The sequence below is a fragment of the Thunnus albacares genome, chromosome 12, assembly GCF_914725855.1.
Source record: "Thunnus albacares chromosome 12, fThuAlb1.1, whole genome shotgun sequence".
Taxonomy (NCBI): Eukaryota; Metazoa; Chordata; class Actinopteri; order Scombriformes; family Scombridae; genus Thunnus; species Thunnus albacares.
In genome coordinates, this window is record NC_058117.1 from 19,979,283 (window position 1) to 20,000,109 (window position 20,827).

Sequence of the window (20,827 nt, forward strand, 5' to 3'; positions counted from 1 at the left end):
TGTGGATCTGTGTGCATATATACACACATAGGCGCAAATGTGTCCCCATTATTCAATTAGGGGGAACAAAGTTACGGTTTTGCTACCCCACTTTTTGTCTTTTTAAAAATAAACTTATCATCATACAGTCCTCGCAATCAGGTGATTATATTTAAGCAGCCTATATCAATGATCATTTTGCTATTTTCTGCAACTGAGAAAAAGAAATAATAAAAAAATCACACATTTTTGGACCACCCTTTGAGTTGGTCCAGTCAAACCTGTCGCTGATCGTTTGCCATAGCATGGTTTGGCTGTCAGTCACAGTCTATCAATCCACAAAGGAGTCTGACTGTTTACAAAGGTGAGAAACATGCCATTTAGCTTAACTGCGATCACTGACTGAAAATAGAACATAGGAAAAGATAGGCTAGCGTATGTTGAATGAACCTGCTTGGCGCACTGACTCCAGCCAAACTTTAAACCAGCTAAAAGTAGAATTGTACTGTTGCTGAAATGTGCAACGATTTGTGAGTGAATGTTGAACTTTACCAGCCCGCCCACTTAACGTTAATTCGCTGATTGGACAGGATTCGGCTGTGGAGATGTAAACAAACTGAATCAGAGTCGACTCTTTTAAGCGTAACGTGGCTATTTTACAGGACTGCCAACTCTCACACATTGACTGCGAGACACAACTGACACTTTTCACACACTCTCATTCCACATGCCCATTTTCTCAAGCAGTGAAAAACAAATGCATAACTAATAACATCACAGCACAAAAAGAGGACTGACAACGCACAGACAGACAAGACAGAGCAGCACAGCACAACAGCAGCTTGCAGCAGTGAATTATTCAGACTTTGAAGATGGCCTTGTGAGTATTGAGGGTATCAACCCTTAGGTTTAACATTGTTTAACCAGGTTTAATTATCCAAATCATCTTGTGATGTGTTGTAAATCTATTTCATTTATATTAATTGTTTGTCCTTGTTTGACCTTGAAGATGGCCTAGTACCCTGCAACCTACCATCATTTTAGGCTACATAATGTTTTTATAAATATAATTTCAAATACGAAATAGCCATTCTTCTAATAATCATTTCCTGCCCTGATCTACCCAATTATATACTGCTCTTGATATGATGTTCTTGGTTTTCATAGCACCTTCAATCTAACTAATGTAGACTAGTAGCTGTTTCTTGAGTTAATCCAAAAAGTTAGGGGCTGTAGAAATGCAGAACCAACCCCTCCCCACCTCCCATGTATCTTTCCAAGTTTGCTCCCCCATTTTAAAACATAACTGGACACCCATGTATACACATGTTGCATACTGTGTGTCTGTTAAATATTTGTAAGTGTGTATGTGCGTTTACATTGTATACAGGTATTGTGCATCAGAGAATGTGTGTTTCACTATGTTTTTAGTTTGTGCATGTGTACTGATGCACAAACTGAAGGGCGTCTCTCAACACCTGTGTGGCTTAGAAAACTGTGATGTGGTGTGAATCATGCTAACTGAGGAAAAGAAAGGAGCACCTGATGTGGAGTGTAGGGGAATGAAAAGGGAAAAAGAGAAGAAAAAAGAAAGAGATTGGTTGAGAAGAATGTAATTAGCCCAAGCTTGGAGATTCGTTTGAGTCGGGCAATTACCCCTCTAATCAGGTAGTAGGAGAGAGGAGAGGAGATGGGGTGAAGAGAGGAAGAAAGCTGGGGGGGAGAGGGGGGCAACAAGAGAGACGTAATCATCAGTGTAACAGTTCTGTAAGCCACAGCAAGAAAATAAATAGCAAAATTCTCCCCACAAAAAAAGCCTAATTTATTGGTTTTATAAGACTTCCACACCTAAAAACAACAGGTTTACAGCTGCATTTGACTGTATTACACACAAAATGTAGGCTAAAACAGAGACAGACATGGAGTCAAATCCAAAAATCAACAACCCCACAACTCATCACCACAACCAGAAAACAATTACAGAAGAAACAGTGAGTTATTCAGGGCTGAAATTGAGGTCTTTAGCTGACTCGCTTGTCTGTTGTCCGTCTAAACAACCAAAGCCTGACACCAGTGTTTTATATAAAAATAGCTCTACTGACTGAATTAGATACTCTGTCTGGCTAGATTAACCCTTACATGTACAAGAGTCTAAGAAGGTATGTGACATTGGATGAAATTTCAGGAAAATAACAAAATCTTCCTATTTTATTGGCAATGACCCTTAAAAATAATCCTTCACATCAAATTCACATTTCCTGTACATTTTGCGAAAAGATACTTTACCTCTACTTTTACAGTTTTTTTCTTTTTGTTTTTATAATTACAAATACGTCTCACTACAATTTTCATTTTTTGCTACCTTGCAGCCATTTGGATAAAAACAATCAGTCCTGATGTGAGATTTGTATTAATAATCAATATTAAAAATGAGACTGTGCTATTCAAAGTGAGCATGAAGTGACTGTGTGTGTGGCTTCTAACTGTTATTTTTAATTGATTTGCAGTGTGCATCATCTTCATTTTCTAATTCATTATCATCATCTTTATTGCCAATGTAATTTCTGCTCCTTATTGCTCAAGAGACAATTTTTTGTTTCATCAGATGTGATTGTATTTGTTCGAGGGACCAGCTAATCCAAGTGTGACACTGAAAACACTATTGCATTGTTGCCCCAAATGAATCATCTCCAATAAATAGCCCAATAGCCCTGGTGACTAACAAATGGCCCCAAACCACAGAAAAGAGAGACAGAGAGGCTCGGGTAATGGCATCTAATGGGCTGTTCTTGAAAGGCAGCCAATGCCTGGAAGACTTGCTCCCTGATTACTGACATTAACCAAAGAGTTCAATTTTCCCTTGTGACTCTCTGTACTCCTCTCCATTGCTCTTGCTCTTTTTTTCTTCTGTCAATGTGCTGATTTTCTTCATTCACTCTGTTCCAGCTGTTGGCATTTTTGTCCAAATGTTATTTCAGAGAGTGAAATTAGTGTCCTGCTATATTATTTAGACCAAGAGCTACAAGAAATATATTACTTTGCTCTTCAGAGCACTTTTCAAACAACTTGGAGATTTTGTGGTTATAATTTTTGTGACATCAGCATACAGTAAATGGTCTATGCTGTAGTTGCCAAGATTTTAGAAATACTGAGGTCCTCCCAAAACCCTGATCTTTCTGCCCATGCCAGAACACCAAAAAGACAGTCTGTAAAATGTTTTAATTATTTGGATTTTCAGTCTGTTAACTGTTTAATTATATTTTCTGTAAATTTTATTCCCCAATATAAAGGCTGCTGGCTGTTTAAAGCCTTCTGCAGAAATACCAAATTCTTTATTTTTTTTGTTAGCCAAAAAGTAGTCAAATATGTATATTCTGAGTCTAAAAATACAGGAGTCAGCATGTAAAATACCTACCATGTGTAAGTTTTTATATTTTAGAATTTAAATTCCACTCAGATTGCTAAAATTTCCAAATTTCCAGAAAAAACATGCAGAGAGGACATGACCTCTGGTGTTTTCCACTGTAGAAAATACTTGTCAGTCAAACAGTGTGGGCAGTACTGAGATGTTTATCACATTTCATTTATTATTTGAGTTTCTGTATAGGTGGCACTTTCTTCTCTTGCTGCCTCCAGAAGAGTAAAGAATAATTACCCCCAGTCTTGCAGATGTTTTATACAGCGGAAAAAATACATCTGTTTACTACTGGGTAATTAGATCATCAACTGTCAGTTATTATGTCAGTGACAGGTGGTAACAGAATTTTCTTCTTTATGTAAAAAATATCAGGAAAATTAAAACATTTCAATATAAATCGAATGCAAATCACGCAGAGCTATAGACAGTCATAAACTTGAGATTTGATTTGGATTTAACTTTGGATTTAAATGCTTGACAAAACTTCATACTTGACTTGGACCCAACTGTTTCAACTTACTTGAGACAGTTATCTGAGTTGTCTTGTAATTCATCTTCGAAAAAGGCAGTGGTTGCAAGCATTTTTTGATTTAATGATTAAATAATTACCTTTGTGAGACGAACTAAGTGGTGCAGAGAATTCCAGCAGTAACAAATGAGACCTGCTGACCAACAAACACTGCAGCACTTAAACACCTTAAACCAACTCTGAGGTGAAGAAAATAACTCGGTGCTCAGTCTGTTTAACCTCAAAAACCCTGCACCTGCTCAGCGTCTTGGACAACGATGGCTTTTCCCAGAGCTGATGGTGCAGCAGAGAGGCTGCTCTTCACTACTGGAGACATAACATTATTAACAACACAGCGGAGCACTCCGCCTTCCCCTCATTTTATTATTTTCATACAGGCAGGAGACTGTAAGATGCTTTCATATCAATTAATTCATTGACGCATGCAGCTAGCTTCTTAAAATAAAAAGGCTGTGGACCATTTATCTTAATTGCCAGTTATGTTTCCTATTGTATTCCAGTGGAATAAGGACCAGTGAATGGTTTGGAAAATAGTATACTGGAGCAAAAGACTGAAAATAGTGCTCCCTTTTCTTGGGTCAAATCGATTCGGACACCCAAGAATCAGAATCAAATCGATTCGTGAGATTCCCAGAGATTCACACCCCTAGTGACCAGGTTGTAGATGCCTGAACAGAGTCACTGCCAATGAAAACATGTACTGTAGCCTGCGTAGCTTCCAAGACTGCAATCTGGACAAACACTGCAGCCCAAGGAGCGAGAGAAAGGAGACACAAAAACTCTCACTTTGACATACAAACACACACACACTCAACAACTGGGCAGACAACATAAGGCCATTTAAGGCTGGAGGCTTGCCTGGATCAGATGGCAAAACACTTAAAGCTTTTAAAAGCTGGGCTACAAGGAGTGACCACTGTAGCATATTTACAGGCTTAAGTAAAAGCCTGTTTCATTCAGTGTAGCATTCAAGCGCCTGTAAGGGGATACGAAGGGATACACAAACCATCAACTTGTTGCTTTGTTGGTGAATAATTGCTGTAAGTGGTAGTGCTTTGGTGATCAATGCCTTTTTTGTAAACATAAGAGAAAGTGTCTATTTTTATCGAACACATTTTTAATTGACTGTTCACTAAATCCCTCCCCCAAAAAGCAATTGTCCAGTCATAGCTTAGCAACTGTAACTATGCACAGCAGGCTTGCCAAGATTTGGATTTATAGTAAGTATGAAGTAGTAGTAGTGTATGATTTCAGTGTGCATAGGGCTGTAATAAGAGCAATACTTGGCATTTTGGAGGCCAGTGTATAAATTTGTTGTTTTTTTTTTTGCCTTTTCAAAACCAAAATCGAGATACCAATCAAGTGTGCGGTATCTGTTCTAAAATAAGATGTCTGCAGATGTCTAACTAACTAAACTGCAGATGTTCAATGGACTAACCTAGCCTAGGCCAAGAGTCGGTATATTACAGGGGTTACAGGTTACGCAAAAAAAGAGCCCAACTAGCAAATAAACTGTGTGGCAGCCAGTCCTGGATGATCAGAGTGTAGGTAACATTAGTGGCTTTGTCTGCTCTTTCTTGAATTTGGGGTGGTTTACAGTCTTGTCTCACTAGCTGACTACATGTTTCAAGACTCTAAGAAACCTGAGTCCTTGGTTGTTCGCACCTAAGTGTGAAACTCCACCCATTGATCCAGGTTAACAAAACTAGAGATCTCCTGGTGCAGCCTGCTCACAGCAGACACACACAGAACTCAGCAGAAGACGCGAGAGCCTGCCTAAGACTCAATAACAGTTTTCTAGTGCCGGCAGCTACCACAGAAGTCTGCTGGCTGGTTTAACAAGCACAGGAGCCACAAAGCAGAGTTAGCTTGCCGCTAACTCTGTAAGGACTGCACGAAGGAGTGACCTGGGCCCTCTGACCTGCATGACTGGAGCACCGTCTACCCAGCAATGCCTGCATCCTTCAGCTTTGGAGCCAAACTCTTCTCAGCCTTTCTCATCCACGGATTCACCAGCTAAGAAGCAGCACACCACAAAACATCTATTTCTCTATGGACTTGATTACAACTGGGCATAGCCTAGCAACATATAGTGAAGCATAGCACGGCTAAGCAAGACTGTTTAACTAAATCAATGTACTGTACATGTATTGATTTGGCTAAAGTTATTCATTGAACTATTGTTGTGATGTCTTGTTCATGGTCAGGTTATTGCATAGCCACACCGCTAGGTTAATGTTAGCATGCTCTACACATGTTACATCCAGTAACTAGGCCTTGCATGCAACTAACCTCTTCCTAAGCTGGCACCATTATCCTACACCAATTGGCCTTGAACAGAGAACCACACAGTTAAGAGGTTTAAAACCTAGCTTTGCAAACTTTGGTTCAGGCAACTGAGGGTCAAGACACACACACACACACACACACACACACACACACACACACACACACATACACACATACACTTGTATATAGGTGCACTTAGCTAGATTAATATTGTGTGTTTTGCTCTTTTACCTTTTTGTTAAATAAATGGTTCTGGATATACATGTTGTCTGTTTTAATGTTGCACAAGAATGAGTTTTGCCAACCTCTGCTCTGCAAAGAACTCCAAAATCCTTCAACCTTAACTAGCTATTGATATGGTAATTTTGTTTATAGTTATTAAGTTAATTATTAGTCAAAGTTCCACATTGATAGATTAGTACACTTTGAGACTGAATTGGCTATCTTCTTCCCTGAGTCCAGGGTGGTGCCCCGTTATTATTAATTCGTATTAATAATTTTATTGATTTTAATAATTAATAGTTATCATTGATAATTATAAATTATTTCTGATAGCCAAACTTATAGCCAAGGCCCAACACCACTAGTTTGGTGGTTTGGTTAGTCCTCATCCTGAAAGTCTAATACATACTGGATGAAGTATGAACAATGAAGAATAAATGTAATGTCTGTCTTTCTTGCAAGCAAAACAATCAAACAAGGTTATGTTAGAACAAATAAACACATTTCTCCTTATCATACTTTTAAGGCTAAGTAGCACTACACTGCAATACAATACGCAATACAAGACTGATGCTGTCTTTTAATTTTCATGTCTTTTACTTCACTTGGATTATCAACTTTTTTGCTTGGCACATGTAGCTTTGTTTTAGCATGACATGTAGCCATCAACTGCATTTGAAGCTCTTTTACTAGCTTCTTGTTTTAAAAAGAGTCACCCAGGGTTGTAATTCAAAAATGACTAAGAATTCAAATGGTTAATCTGTCACCATTATTGTTGCAAACTGTATATATGCCGTGCTGGAAGGGAAAGTTCGATAGGTGCAGCAACAGTAACTAAGGGGGGCGAGGTTTAGTGAACAAGAGCAGAGGTTTAGTGAGCAAGAGCAGACTACAGTAGTGACCATGTGATCAAAAACCAATAACCAAAATAGTAACAGGCATCCCTCCCTTCAATCCCTCCATCCCTCCCTCTGGGAAGAGGGCTATCGCTCCCTCCATCTGCGTGTGTGAGGGGTTGTCCTGGTGTGTCAGTAATGACAATGTCCCAGTGTTCCTCTCTGCCAATTAGCCCGGCCGTAATTACACAGACACATATGGAGCTGTCAATCACCCGGCTCCTCCACACAGGAACTCACCCACCCAGCATGGAGAGTGAGAGAGACAGAGAGACAGTGACACAGAGAGAGAATGAGAGTTTCCAACAGCTAGCTCTATACCGCTCCAAACGACCACACACTGTGCCAATAAGTAGCATGAGGAGTGTTTCGTTCAATTACTCTAACTGTGCGGCAATCCCACAGTTCACAGGAAAATGCCATGAAACATGAAAGCACTAGAGCAGCGCCCTAGCAACCTATGTTTGTTTAGAGCTTCATTTGTGGAGTAGTTACAATTTCCTTATTTACTAAGTTAACACAAATTGAGCCAATGCATTCTCCAGATTGTGGCTAGAACTGCTGTTGATTTAACTAATTGCAGCAAAAGAAGTGGTGTGTTTAATGTAGTAGTAGTATATGTAGTAAATCCTGTCTTGTAATGTTATTATTATTATTTGAAACTTGAAGGAAATGGCCTGCTGAAATATTAAGCAAAACAAAACAGCAAACATTCGGCATTATTAAATATGTTTATCTGTCATTGTTATTAAACATCTTTATTAATTCTTCTAGATCTCAATGCAGCTTTTGACACTGTCGACCACACACTTCTCCTCGATCGCTTGACACGCTGGGTGGCATTTCTGGGACTGCCCTTTATTGGTTCCATTCTTACATTTCAAAGAGATGTTTCGCTGCTTCCATTGGCAGCTCATCCTCCAAACCTGCAAATATTTCTCGTGGGGTTCCACAGGGTTCAGTTTTAGGCCCACTTCTTTTCTATCTTTACATGCTCCGATTGGGAAGAATCAACCAAACTCTTTTCACTTTTACATAGATGATACTCAGATCTACCTCTCCCTAATTCCCATAATCAGGCCAATGTCACTTGATTACAAAACTCCAAGATATTAAAGGCTAGTTGGCTCATAATTTCCTTCAGTTAAATGAGAACAAGACAGAGATCCTACTCTTGTATGATGTGGCCCCCCACATCATACTACTGTTACTGCCCAGAACCTCAATCACCTCTCTGCCAACATCAGACCACATGCTAAGAACCTGGGTGTTATATCCACTAGGCAGGTAAAGTCTGTTGTAAGGTCCGGCTTCTTCCAACTCAGAACCATCTCCAAAATTAGGCATTTCTTATCACCCTCTGATTTAGAAAGAGTCATTCATGCACTAATATCATCCAGGCTGGACTACTGTGACTCCTTCTACCTAGGCATCTCTCAGGCTACCATCTCCCAGTTATTAACAAGATCCAAGAAACGAGACCACATAACCCCTATCCTCGCGTCTTTACACTGGCTTATTTCAGGATAAACTTCAAAATCCTTCTAATTATCTACAAATCTCTCCATGGTCTTGCCCCTACATATATCTCAGAACTTTTCGCCCCTTACAGCACCACCAGACTCCTCAGATCCTCCCACCGTGGCATGTTGGCCTTGCCCCGTTCATGGAAAAAAAAGGCCAGGGACAGGGCTTTTTCTGTAGTGGTTCCTTGGCTCTGGAATAGGCTGCCAGAGGCCATTAGACAGGCTGAGTCTGTTAATGGTTTTAAGATGCTTGACCTTAAGACCCACTTTTATTCTCTGGCTTTTTTTGTTTTTTGTTTTTAGCCTGTTTTTATTTTATCAGATTCCTTGAGTTTTAAACTTGTTTTTATTTTTATCTTGCTTTCATTCCACAACATCTGTTACGCATTTATATGTCTTTATTCTTGTATATATATACGTATACACTCACGGGCCACTTCATTAGGTACACCTGTGTAATCTAATGCAATCCTATACAACAGCTGTGCCATAAATTCTACATTTAAGAAGCTTATACATTTTCAATTGTGTTGACATTGTCAGAAAGGTGATAATTCTACTTTCTGTTTATTATTGAGGTTGTAGTGGGTGGTGGTGTATTGGAGTGCATTATATTGAATGGTGTTCCTAATATTTTGTCCACTCAATTAACATACACACGGGGGGGGGGGGGGGGGGGGGGCAAAATGTTAGGAACATCTTTCAATATAATGCACTCCAGTACACCACCACCACCAACCACTACGACCTCAATAACAAACAGAAAGTAGAATTATCACCTTGTATATGTATAATCTTCTATGTGTAAGCTCTGTATATGTAATGTATAAGCTTCGTAAATGTAGAATTTATGGCACAGCTGTTGTATTGGATTGCATTAGATAGCACAGGTGTACCTGACGTGGCCGGTGAGTGTCTTTGTGAAGCACTTTGGTGCAAAACATGTTTGTTTTTAAAGTGCTATATGAATGAAATAAACTTGAAGCTTAAAACTTAACGTCCAGGCAAAGGTATCTACCTAAAGAATAAGCCTGATGTTTCTCCATTATCTCTCAGTTTCAACATATCCCACTCAAAGACCAAAACCAACAATGAACATACTACAGTTTTGCCTGTATAGCCAAAGCCTGATATGTCTTATCTATTGTTGTCCAAAAACTACTGAAAACACATTAATGTGCCACCTTGTTACGCTGAGTGACTTGTTCCTTAATGAACATGAATGTGGGCATTCAGTTCAGAACAAATGTTCTATTTACTATGAGTAAAAAGTAGCATGAATATACACTATTTGCTATTTGAGTAACGTGTGCCAAGAACTGCAGTGGTCAGCTGTTTACAGAAATGACTGAGCCTTTTTTTAAATTAGACTCTATATGTTGAACCATTTTTAAAGATTTATGTCTTCAGTAGGAAGGGCTTGGGGCTAAGGGCCACAGACAGGATAAGGAAGTCGGAAAGTATTGGGGGATGGAATAATGTATTATTAGTTTTGGTGTTTTCATAGATTTCTTTTCCTGAAAATGTCTGCCGGACGTCCCACTTTGCTCTACATGATAGATAAATGTATACTACAGTACAGGTTTACAAAGCATTGGACTTGGCTTAGTTTTGGTTAAAGGCTTACCATCAGTGTATAAAAGCATCGTATGTTTAATTTGTTAAAGGCCCCTTCACACTGTGTGATTTTGGGCTGCCTGAGACGAAAGGTGAAAATCATGAGAAAAACGTGGTGAAATCTTTGGTCATCGGTCCACATGGGTGGTCCGCACTGTGAGACACGCACACCGACGGCCAATTTGGAGCTTTGGCAACAGCTTTTGGCACAAGTATGACAGTGCTGCTATGCTCCACATCGACAAACAAAGTGTGACTTTTCACAAGTGCAATTTTTAAATAAAGTTTAGGGGGAAAACATGCGTATTTTCCTTAAGAGTGTAAGGAGCATGCATAGAGTGGTGAATATGGATGATGTGATCTGATGACGTGACTCTGCTTTCACATACTTTTTTCTATTTACATCACTACGATTCACCATATATTCATCGCACAATCTGACCTGCCCAAATTGGTATCATGCAGTCTGACACAGATTGTGACCAAGATTTTATTAGAGCCACAGTGTGACTCTCGCACAGTGTGACTCATAATAAACTTACATGGTCATTGTCACACAGTCTAAAGGCACCTTAAGTTTATACTTAAGGTATACTATCTGATACTATCTTATCTTAGAGCTGGGACATTTAACCACAAACCACAAAAGCACCTGGCTAGTTTGATTTCTAGATCACACATATTGGAATATAAACGTTGTTTTTGTCATTTGCTCAGTTGTCACTTTTACAGATTTGCAAGGTCTCTTGGGTCCTAAAGCCATTCAATATGTTCTTTGCATCAGAAAAAATAATCACTGGGGAAGCTGAAAAGAATAATGGACACTGCTGACATGTTTGAGATCAATACAGAAAGATCTTTAACAAATGATACTTAAATCTACATTAGCCACTCATCCAGTGGCATTAATTAATCCCTGCTTTCGTGCGTGTGCATAAATGCATTTGAGTCCCAGTTAATAGAGAGTCTGATTTCCCTTGAGCATCTCTAGCAGAACTAAACAAATGAAAGTTTCATACTGAAGTAGATAACATGGCGCTTGAGTTATTTGTCAAGCTTTCAAATTCAGTGAGTTGTCTACGGTTCCAAAACAACTCTGTCCTCATAATTTCTATCCAACAGAGCGCCAGTTATCTGGTAATGATGATGAGCTGACACTTGTATCAACACAAGAGAGAAAGAAGGAGTGAAAAAAAGAGTATTTGTGAATGTATACAAGTGTGACAAGGTGTGTTTGACTGGTTCAGCTTTGCCTTGTCAACCTCAGGAAGGAAGTTGGATGAACAGAGGGGATAATAATGATAACACCCATAGCAATAATATAACAACTTTAATTCAAACTGCACTTTCATAGTTACAGAGTGTTTTGCAAGGCAAGCAACAATGAATAATAAAAGACAGAAAAAAAGAAGAAGGGTTGAGCAGAGATGGGGATGAATAGGAATGAGGGATGAGAGGATGGAGAAAGAGAAGGATGAGAAGGAGGTCCAGAGTCCCAGCAGCAAGTCTTACCTCTGGGACGTCTTCTTGTACTTCCGCCTGCCAGAGAGAACAAATATTAAGGATAGTGAGGCATCGATTGAAATGTTACTCCTGTAATCTATGTTGAATTTATTAGGAATAAAAGACATTGAGCCTCATGCAAGAAACACTCATACAAATAGATTTTATTCCTGGCACATGTTAGTGATTTCAGAGAATTTGTTGTATTCAAAAATGTTCTTAAAATTTTCTCTTATGTATGAGTAAATCTACAGATCAGTCTGCCTTTCTTCAGATGGTAAAAAACCATTTCACTAAAGAATCAAGATGCCATTGTCTGAATGAATTTAGAGTTTAAATATGAAACTAAAAAAAAAAAAAAAAAAATATATACACTTGACACTGCCCACAAATGGAGCTGAACAGGTAGCCTTATATAGCAATTTAGGGATGTTGATTACGCAAATGATTAAATTTTATGAACTTGCACCAACTCATGCGTAGGTAGCATTCATCGAGTTGAAACAAATGATTTACAACAAATTTGGTGCATCTGACCTTGCGGAAACAAACCTCACAAAAACAAGTAAGGGGTTTAGGATACAAATTTTCTTGCATGAGGGCAAATATAACTCCGATAACAGACATCATCCCAAAAAATAAAAATATACAATGTGTGAATTTATAGAAAATATATGTAAATAAGTTTTTTGGGATAACGTCAGTTGCAGCAGTTATAATATTTAGTTTTCTACACACACAATAAGTTCAATAAAGAATGCAAATGCTAGCAATTACTTATGCGGATGAGGGATTTAAGAGAGGTGTAATAATATGCAAAAAACACCTGCATACACACACACACACACACATACACACACCAATCTATCCACCCCTGACATCCCACCTACTTTACTTTTACACACACATACATACACCGGGAGCCTACACATTAAAACACACCTACTATCACTTACCCTAACATTTGGCCTGAAACACACCCACACCTCCATGAAGAGATAACAGCGTGCCTCTAAAAGCTGAATTCATATACACACACACTTAAGGCACTCATAATAGAGAAGTGGAGGGGGGGAAGGATGGACCCAGTGCCGTTCGACTACAGATGTGGATTTAAATTCCAGTCAGGCAGAATTCACAGCACTTAGCTTGATTTGTTTCTCAATCGTTTTCTGTATCAATCTTTCCTGGAGCTCAGTATGAAAGTGCAAGCTAAGGAATTTACTCCATGAAGAAATGTTAAGAGCTCCCTCTAGATTAGTGAGGGAAAAAATCATCTTCACATTAAATCAATCATCTGGGGTCCATCAAGAGATTAAAATTAAATAGACATTAAGTATCACAGTCAGGTGGTTGTTCTAAAGAGTGCTGGGCATTTCAAACAGGGTAAATGGTACATGAAAAAAGAAAAGAATATAGACAACAAAGGCACAAGAGACACAGTAGATAAGGATAAATAACATAATGGAAACCAGAATCTCTGGGAGAAACAGCAGTATTGATATTTCCTACTCTCCTCACCTCCTCTCCTATCCTTTATCCCACCTTTTTGCCCCTTCCCCCCTCTCACTGAGATTGCTTTGCCTCCACATCTGTGTATGTGTCAACAACACAGAGCTTCTTCTAATTAGATGGCTTTAATGCAATGTCCTCAGCATAATGAGGATGTGGGTTGAAAGGGATCATGGAAATTTCATGTATTATTGTAATTATAAAGGTCACAGTGAAGATATTAAGCACAATCCATGTCAGAGTTATTTTTTTTTTGGGGGGGGGGGGGTATTTTTAAATTACTTTTTAAATATCTTGTTTCATGTATTTTATCTTATTTCATTTTTGGCCCAGGCCTCATAAATCAGACATCAGTGTCATAACGTGGTCATCTGGCCAGCTTGATCCTCCTTGGGCTAAATCTAAGTTGGCCTTCCTTTAAGGGAGCTTTCTATGATGAACTGTTGATCAGGTGATTAAATAATTCATTGATTTCCATTAATCAGTGGGTGACGGAGAGGTCGGTCTGTCCCAGTGATCTAATTTATTAATGGAAATCTATTGGAATCCATTCACCGATGCAAAAACATAAAGGGGCAATTTGTCAGAGGAAAGTGATAAAACACAACATGCTGTTCACGCCTTCATCGGAGGATGTCACCAGGCTTTAGACTACGTCATTGACGGTCGAGCAGAGCGAAAACTGTCCAAAGGAAATGCTTTCTCTGTCTATTCACGGATGATTGGTGCACTCTGTGGAGTATACTGTGCCAGAAAGAGTGCTGCAATAGCCATCCAGCACACACACACACAAACACACACACACTCACAAAAAATCATACAGCTGCCAAATAAATCTCCTAGGACATTGGTTCCCATCCTCTTTCCTTAAGGGAACCCTATTCTATCATTGAGTAAACTGACAACCCCTAACGAAGTGACAGTGTTTTCCTTATATTTTTATCAACATTTTATTAAATTCTCTATCTGTATTTTATATATACACACACACAAAAACACACACACACACACATATACATATACATATACATACATATACATTTTTTACTATATACTCAATAGGCTTCTTTCTGACAATTCAATATTTTCTTCTCACTGATGCTTGGCCATTGTTCTATTAGCTCTATGATTGTTTTAATTATATACTTTTTCAATGCAGGACGGGGCTATTTTTTAGTGTGAAGGCTACGTGAATATAGCTTGTATTTATGTTTTCATCGTTATTATCTATGTGAGGTTTCTAAGAGAAGTTTATCTCTTAAATAACAATCTAAACTTTAAAAAATATCACAGAAATTAATGACATGCTGAGATATACTGTATGTTAAAAAAAAACAAGTTTTCTTACACCTCTTAAAATCAAAAAGGCCTCGTGACTCCCCCGTGAAGCTTTAGCGACCCCTACTGGGTGCCGGGGCCCCCAGGTTGGGAACCAGTGTCCTACAGCACATACAGTAAATGTCACCAAGCCGCCACATACACACTCAAATACACATCCAATCCATATCATCCACACAAGCACATACACACGGTCAACCTTTCCCTGTTGCATACACATACATGTACTCTGCACTGACAAGCCCTCTCTATTAAACACACAACGATATACACTGTGTGAACTGTCAACATCTGTGGGGGCTGCCTGTCAGTTGGAGCTCTCTCTCTTTAGATGGAGGCTCTTTGTGAGATTAAAGGCTAATGTGATCCCTGACACGCAACAGGAGCCCTCAGAGCACCCAGCAGACTGCAGCGTAGCCATGATGAAAAAAAAAAAAAAAGAGGCTCAGGCCCCCGTTACGTTCATCTCACTCACTATCCATCAAATATCCACAAAGACAGATGGTTATGATAGCGTATTTATGACAGTGACCAAATGGAAGAGACAATGAAGTCATCCGAGGAAACTAAATGTGGCAGAGGATGATAGTGGGGGGACCCACATATTGGGCTTTTGACACAGGAGAGAGAGAAACAGTGGATAATCCTAATCATGGAACAATGGATATATTGTGACATGAAAATAACCAAAAATAAATTACAGGGATTTGAGAGGAGAGGAGAGTGTGAAAAAAGGCTGATTGCTTCACTGCAGAAAATTGTGAACAGCCCCATACACTGTTTTTTCACTCACTTGGTGGTGCAGGAGGAAACTGCATTTCATTCAGACCTGCAGCAGTTACATTAGTGTGTTGTTTTGGTTTTTTTAAGACGACCCTTCTATACTAACACCGCTGCCTCCCCCCCTCGCTGAGTAAGAATGATGAGAACTAAAAATGGATAAAAGACAATTCCCACTTCAACTTGCATGTACAGCGTGTCAGGCTTTCTTCGGTCATAGAGGTGTTGATTGGTTACTGGATGTGAGAAAGTAATATTATAGTGGTGGGGTTTAAAATAAACTTAAATGGGAAAATGTAAAATGTGAAGCTCTTATTCATAGAGGAATAACATGGGTGTATAGCAGGTGAACACAGGTAAAATACTGCAACTGAGGAGATGAAGAAGGAAAACGAAAAAGCAAAAGCCTCACTGACTCACCCAAAAATACAATCATTCAATCATTTAAGTCCAAATTCATTGTCTTCCAATTTTACAACAGGTGTTTACTGCACGTTTCACCAAACAGGCCATAAGCAAATAAAGGCATCAGCATCTGGTTTGTCATAAGAATACCGCTACACTGCCATAATTTCCCTGTCTCTTTAAAAACATTCTGCTGCACTGAAGTAAGAAAAGTACTTAAAGTGACTTAAATAAGCATATTTTTCTGCATCAAGGCTTCAAGTGAGAACACTCGTCCTTGCTCACTCCTCCATGGTTAACACTTCTTCAGCTTTAATGTGCATTCCTTTTCCTCCCTCCTGTCCGATAAGGTAAACAAAACATTCAGAGTTGTTTAATGGAAGGAGTTCAAAGGTGTTTGGCTTGAGACATTCCTAGCTCTCTATCTATTTTTCTCTCTTCTTTATATTTTCACTCTTTTATCAGTCTATCCTTGGTGAACAAAGCCAGGCTTTTATTATGACACACAAGCTCTTTCTTGTATCCTTGCTGCATGTTTCTTTTGTAAATCAGAATCTATCGTATTTATCTTATTTTAAGCTATTTAAGATCAATTATGACAGATAAATTCACACATGATTATTAACAGCTTAAGTTATACACTTATGCCACTCATGCAGAGGCACTCACACACACACACACACACACACACACACAACATTGTTCCATAAACTTGTTGAAAACAGTAAAAGTGGATATACTCACAATCCCCGGAGCCTGAGCCAAATCTTTTCAATTTGTTCTGGCTGGAGGTACTTCAGGGCCGTGCTTTCAAACTCCTCGATCTCTTTGGTGGGTGACTCCATGTCAAAGACTCACAGGGTTCCAGATGTGCCAACAGGAGATCACACAAAAAAAAAAGTTTAATCCCTCTTAAATCTGAGTGGCGAGGAAGACACAACACCGAGCAGAGAGAGTTTGCGATATGGTGGAACCCAGGACGTGACAGAGGTTTCCTCTCTCTTCACATTTGCACCCACAGCTGCGACAAACCCTCCGTCATCCTTCTCTTTTTTCCTTTCTTTTCTCTCCTTTCTCTTGTTTATGTGAGAGTGTGTGTGACTGAAACTCAGTAACACTCAGCGTGCAGTGCAGTGCTCAAGTGGCTGTGACAGTCGTGAAACAGCCCTGCTGTACCTCTTTCCTATCTCCCTCTCTGTCTCTCTCATTCGTTCACTTCTCTCCTGTGTGAGCACAGGGGTCCTGAAGCCGTGCCATGCTCTCCCAGCAACAACGGGATGCAGACGGCAGGGCAGCGCAATCCGGGATTAACACTCACTGCCGAGCTCTCCACACAAGAGGGAGGGAGGAGAAACACCACCAGTCAAAGAGAGGGAGGAGTCTGGTTGATAATGAGAAACCATGTTATGCTTCATCCACTGGCAACCAGAGGAAGAGAGGGAGGAAAATGAGTGGGGAAGGAGAGAAACAGGAATGAGAGATATTTAGGAAACAGATGATGAAGGTATGAATGCCCTGGATTACAATAATACATTTATGGTTGAAGATGAGATTAAACCGAAAGGGCCTTTCCTCAACAATGACACAGCGTTTTCTTTTCTTTTTTACCATCTAATTCATAGATACTTTTACATGCAGTTGCTTATTTCATCAGGAAGATAAATGTCAATGTTTAAAGTGATGAAAACCTTCACTGCAAATGCTTTAGATCTGCAATGTAGATAATACATTTGTTGTACAACATATCAAATGTCAAGCCAAGCAGGATTAAATAGCGTGCAGACAGTGCATTGACACTGATTTAACTGAGATTACACTGATCCATTGAGAGCATTCAGGCCATTCCATATTCAATCCCCACCAAATGCGAGCATTGTAATACATTAAAATGTATTCTTCTTTCTTTTCCTCTCTCTCACTACATATACCGTACCAGTCAAAAGTTTGGACACACCTTCCCATTCACTGTAACACAGCACAGCGTCCAGATGCTACATTGCTGTCCTCTGTGGTTTTATGGGCAAAAATGTCCTTTCCAATTCATTTGAGATTTGCAGATAATGTGGCAGTTAGCAGGGCAGTATCAAATTCGAGACAGTTTTATGATACTCACAGCCATATAAGCCATCAGGACACACTGGTTTCTGCATATATAATGTGTTATATTCCATCTACCATAAAAGCTGCATCAGTAATTGCATAATTACACAAATGTAGCTGCTGAGTACTCTATTTTTCTGCTTTCTTTTTCAGTCAATATATTTTCTTTCCATTACATTTTCCCACATCTTTCACTGATAGTGACTTCAAAATCTTAGGCTTCCTGTCACTCTGCCTGACAAGAGATATTACATCATATAAATATATGTGTGTGTATATATATATATATATATATATATATATAAACTGAAATATATTCTATTAAAAACTTTTTTTAAGTTTCTCCTTGTTCCCCTCCTCTTTAGCTAACTCATACCTCACTGAACGTCTAGTAAAGATCCACAAGAACATACAGCTTCTCATTTTTCTGCAAGTCCAAAACTTGCACGGATGACTCAACCCAGAGCGCCCCTCCTTTCTCCAAGCCCCCTACCATACTCTCAGGTCTTTCAATTACTTGATGCAGGATGCAGAGATAATGCCAGGGCGCCACCTCAAAGAGGCTCCTGCTTTCATCTGCTGAGATGGGTTCTCCGTGAGGAGGGAGGAGAGAGGTTTGCCTGAGTGCCATGAAGCCTGCTGATGTTCTCTTCAAAGGCGCACTTGTCTCTTTCTCCCTCCCTGTCTTCAGCTTTCAGTTTCTTTCTCTTTCTGGCTGCCTTTCTTCAATGCACTCTTCATCATTGTTTCCCCCCCCCCTATTTTGTGGAGGTATGGCCCCCAGGAGAGCAAAAGCCACAGCCAGAGTCGACAGGTCAACTTGAGGGGAAACCAAAACAGTAACTTCACATTTCACTGCTTGCTGTTCACAGCTTTACACCCCAGGGACTTGATGTACCGTGTCATCATCTGTAAGTGTGACACCGCACAAGGTCGAGCCTGGTGAGAAAGGTTCTGTCAAAAACACTGCAAGGACTAGGAAGGTCAATTTCAGCTGCATTGCACTCAGAATCGAGTGTTGACACAAAAAAAGTTAAAGTGCATAGTGCTGTGAAGAAGTTTACACAGTCCACACTGACCTCCGCGTTAAACTTCCTGCACTGGCACTGGATGTTGGCGTTGGACTCATCCCCATCTGTACTTGTTAAATATTATCTAATTAAGTAAGTAATATCCATTGAGAGAATGATGATAATAGATCAGTCATTGCCTCTGAAGTGGATCTCTCCGTGACATTTGATTGACATTGACATCTTTCATTAAAAGATACGTAATTACCTCAGAACACTAGGCTCTAATATTGTACTTGAGGGTTAAAGTGAAAACATTTATAACATCCTACATTCGCAGGGGGGAAAAAAAAGCTCTCCGATGCATAAAATAGCAGGATCAAGAATGCAGCCGTGTTGAGGGAGATGGGGCCTGGAGCCTTTGCACCCAAGGAATCTCACAGAATACTTTAATTACATTGCCAGCTGATGAATGAGACACCTTGCAGGGAGAAAAGCACAACTGTAGTAATGTGGCTTATTTGGACCACTGGATTGGGCACAAGACAACAATGTTGAGCATGTGATGAAATATTAGGAATACACAGAGGTCTTTTGCTTGTTTCTCATTTACAAATTACACGTTGCTGTTGCCAGGGAATCTGACCGTGAAAATTGAGAGTAATTAGCCATCTGAGGGGGATATTAAGCATACAAAATTCATCACATGGTCACATTTTAAAACAGAGCTCATAGGAGGAGAAGAAAATACAGCAAAATGTGAATAAAAGCTTTGCCTTAAGGGGGACTACACAACAATAATGTATGTCTGAATGAGTGATTATGAAATAGACTGGAGTTTACACATGTTGCCAACATTTTACTCAATTTCAAGACCGATGAAGCAACACAAGAGGCAAAACTGATTGTGTCCCTTCAGATAATGATAATCAAAATATGTCCTGGATTAATTACTATCACAGCAACTGTTAATAAAAAAACACCTAATGAATCAAGTCTTATGAAAATGAATTATTCGTATGACTATGACAGAGGGACTTGCTGGAAATTACACTCTGCTAAGGTATTCTTGTCACTGTGCTCAGGCTCCCTCAAAGCTCACACACTGAAATCAAGACATTAACAGGCCCGGCCATTTGGAGGTACATGAAAAATTCAGATCTCATTTAAATTTCCGAGCAAGTCGATAAGGACATCTATGCATCAAAATAGCAATCGCCTTAGCAGTAATGACCACATTTTGGTGAAGACCATCTATCACAAAATATGATTTCCCCATCTATACTTCATTTCTCTTTTTGTATTGGATGTAGTGGAGATGGGAGGATGGGTGGGAGAAATTGAGGGCACCCGCCCATAAAGCTATATTTATTTGCAGTGATGGAGGTGGAAAAATACCCCAGAGAAGACACTTCCTATTACTTCATCCCCAGAGAGATATTCCTACAGGTCAAAGGTGATGCATACAAAAGCCAAACCGAGGACCAAGGTGAGAGGAAAAGCAATCAGACTTGAATATTTGAGTAGCGTGGAGGCAGTTTGCATCTGTGTAGCCCTTCTTTTATACATCTGTAGTTACAAAGGTCCAAACTGTTGCTGCAAAATGATGCCCTCTGACCCTCAATTGAGATTTTGTTAGTATTATGATTATTTTCTGGCATTTATGTTGGACTGAAGTATATGTTATCTAACCACAGGGAAGA

The 20,827-nt window shown here is 39.4% G+C and overlaps 1 protein-coding gene across 3 annotated transcripts in view; it reads right to left on the minus strand.

Moving 5' to 3' along the window:
- Positions 1-20,827, minus strand: part of pde1cb (phosphodiesterase 1C, calmodulin-dependent b) — a 109,330-nt gene that overhangs the window by 53,755 nt on the left and 34,748 nt on the right. The window contains exons 1-2 of one of the 3 annotated variants that reach the window (XM_044367944.1): positions 16,759-18,344; positions 11,989-12,015 (exon numbers count right to left, since the gene is read on the minus strand). The exons of the other annotated variants lie outside the window; for them this stretch is intronic. Coding sequence (XP_044223879.1) covers positions 11,989-12,015; positions 16,759-16,859 — 128 coding nt within the window. The 5' untranslated portion in view covers positions 16,860-18,344. Of the gene's footprint in view, positions 1-11,988; positions 12,016-16,758; positions 18,345-20,827 lie in introns of those variants that run through there. 3 annotated transcript variants of the gene reach the window in all.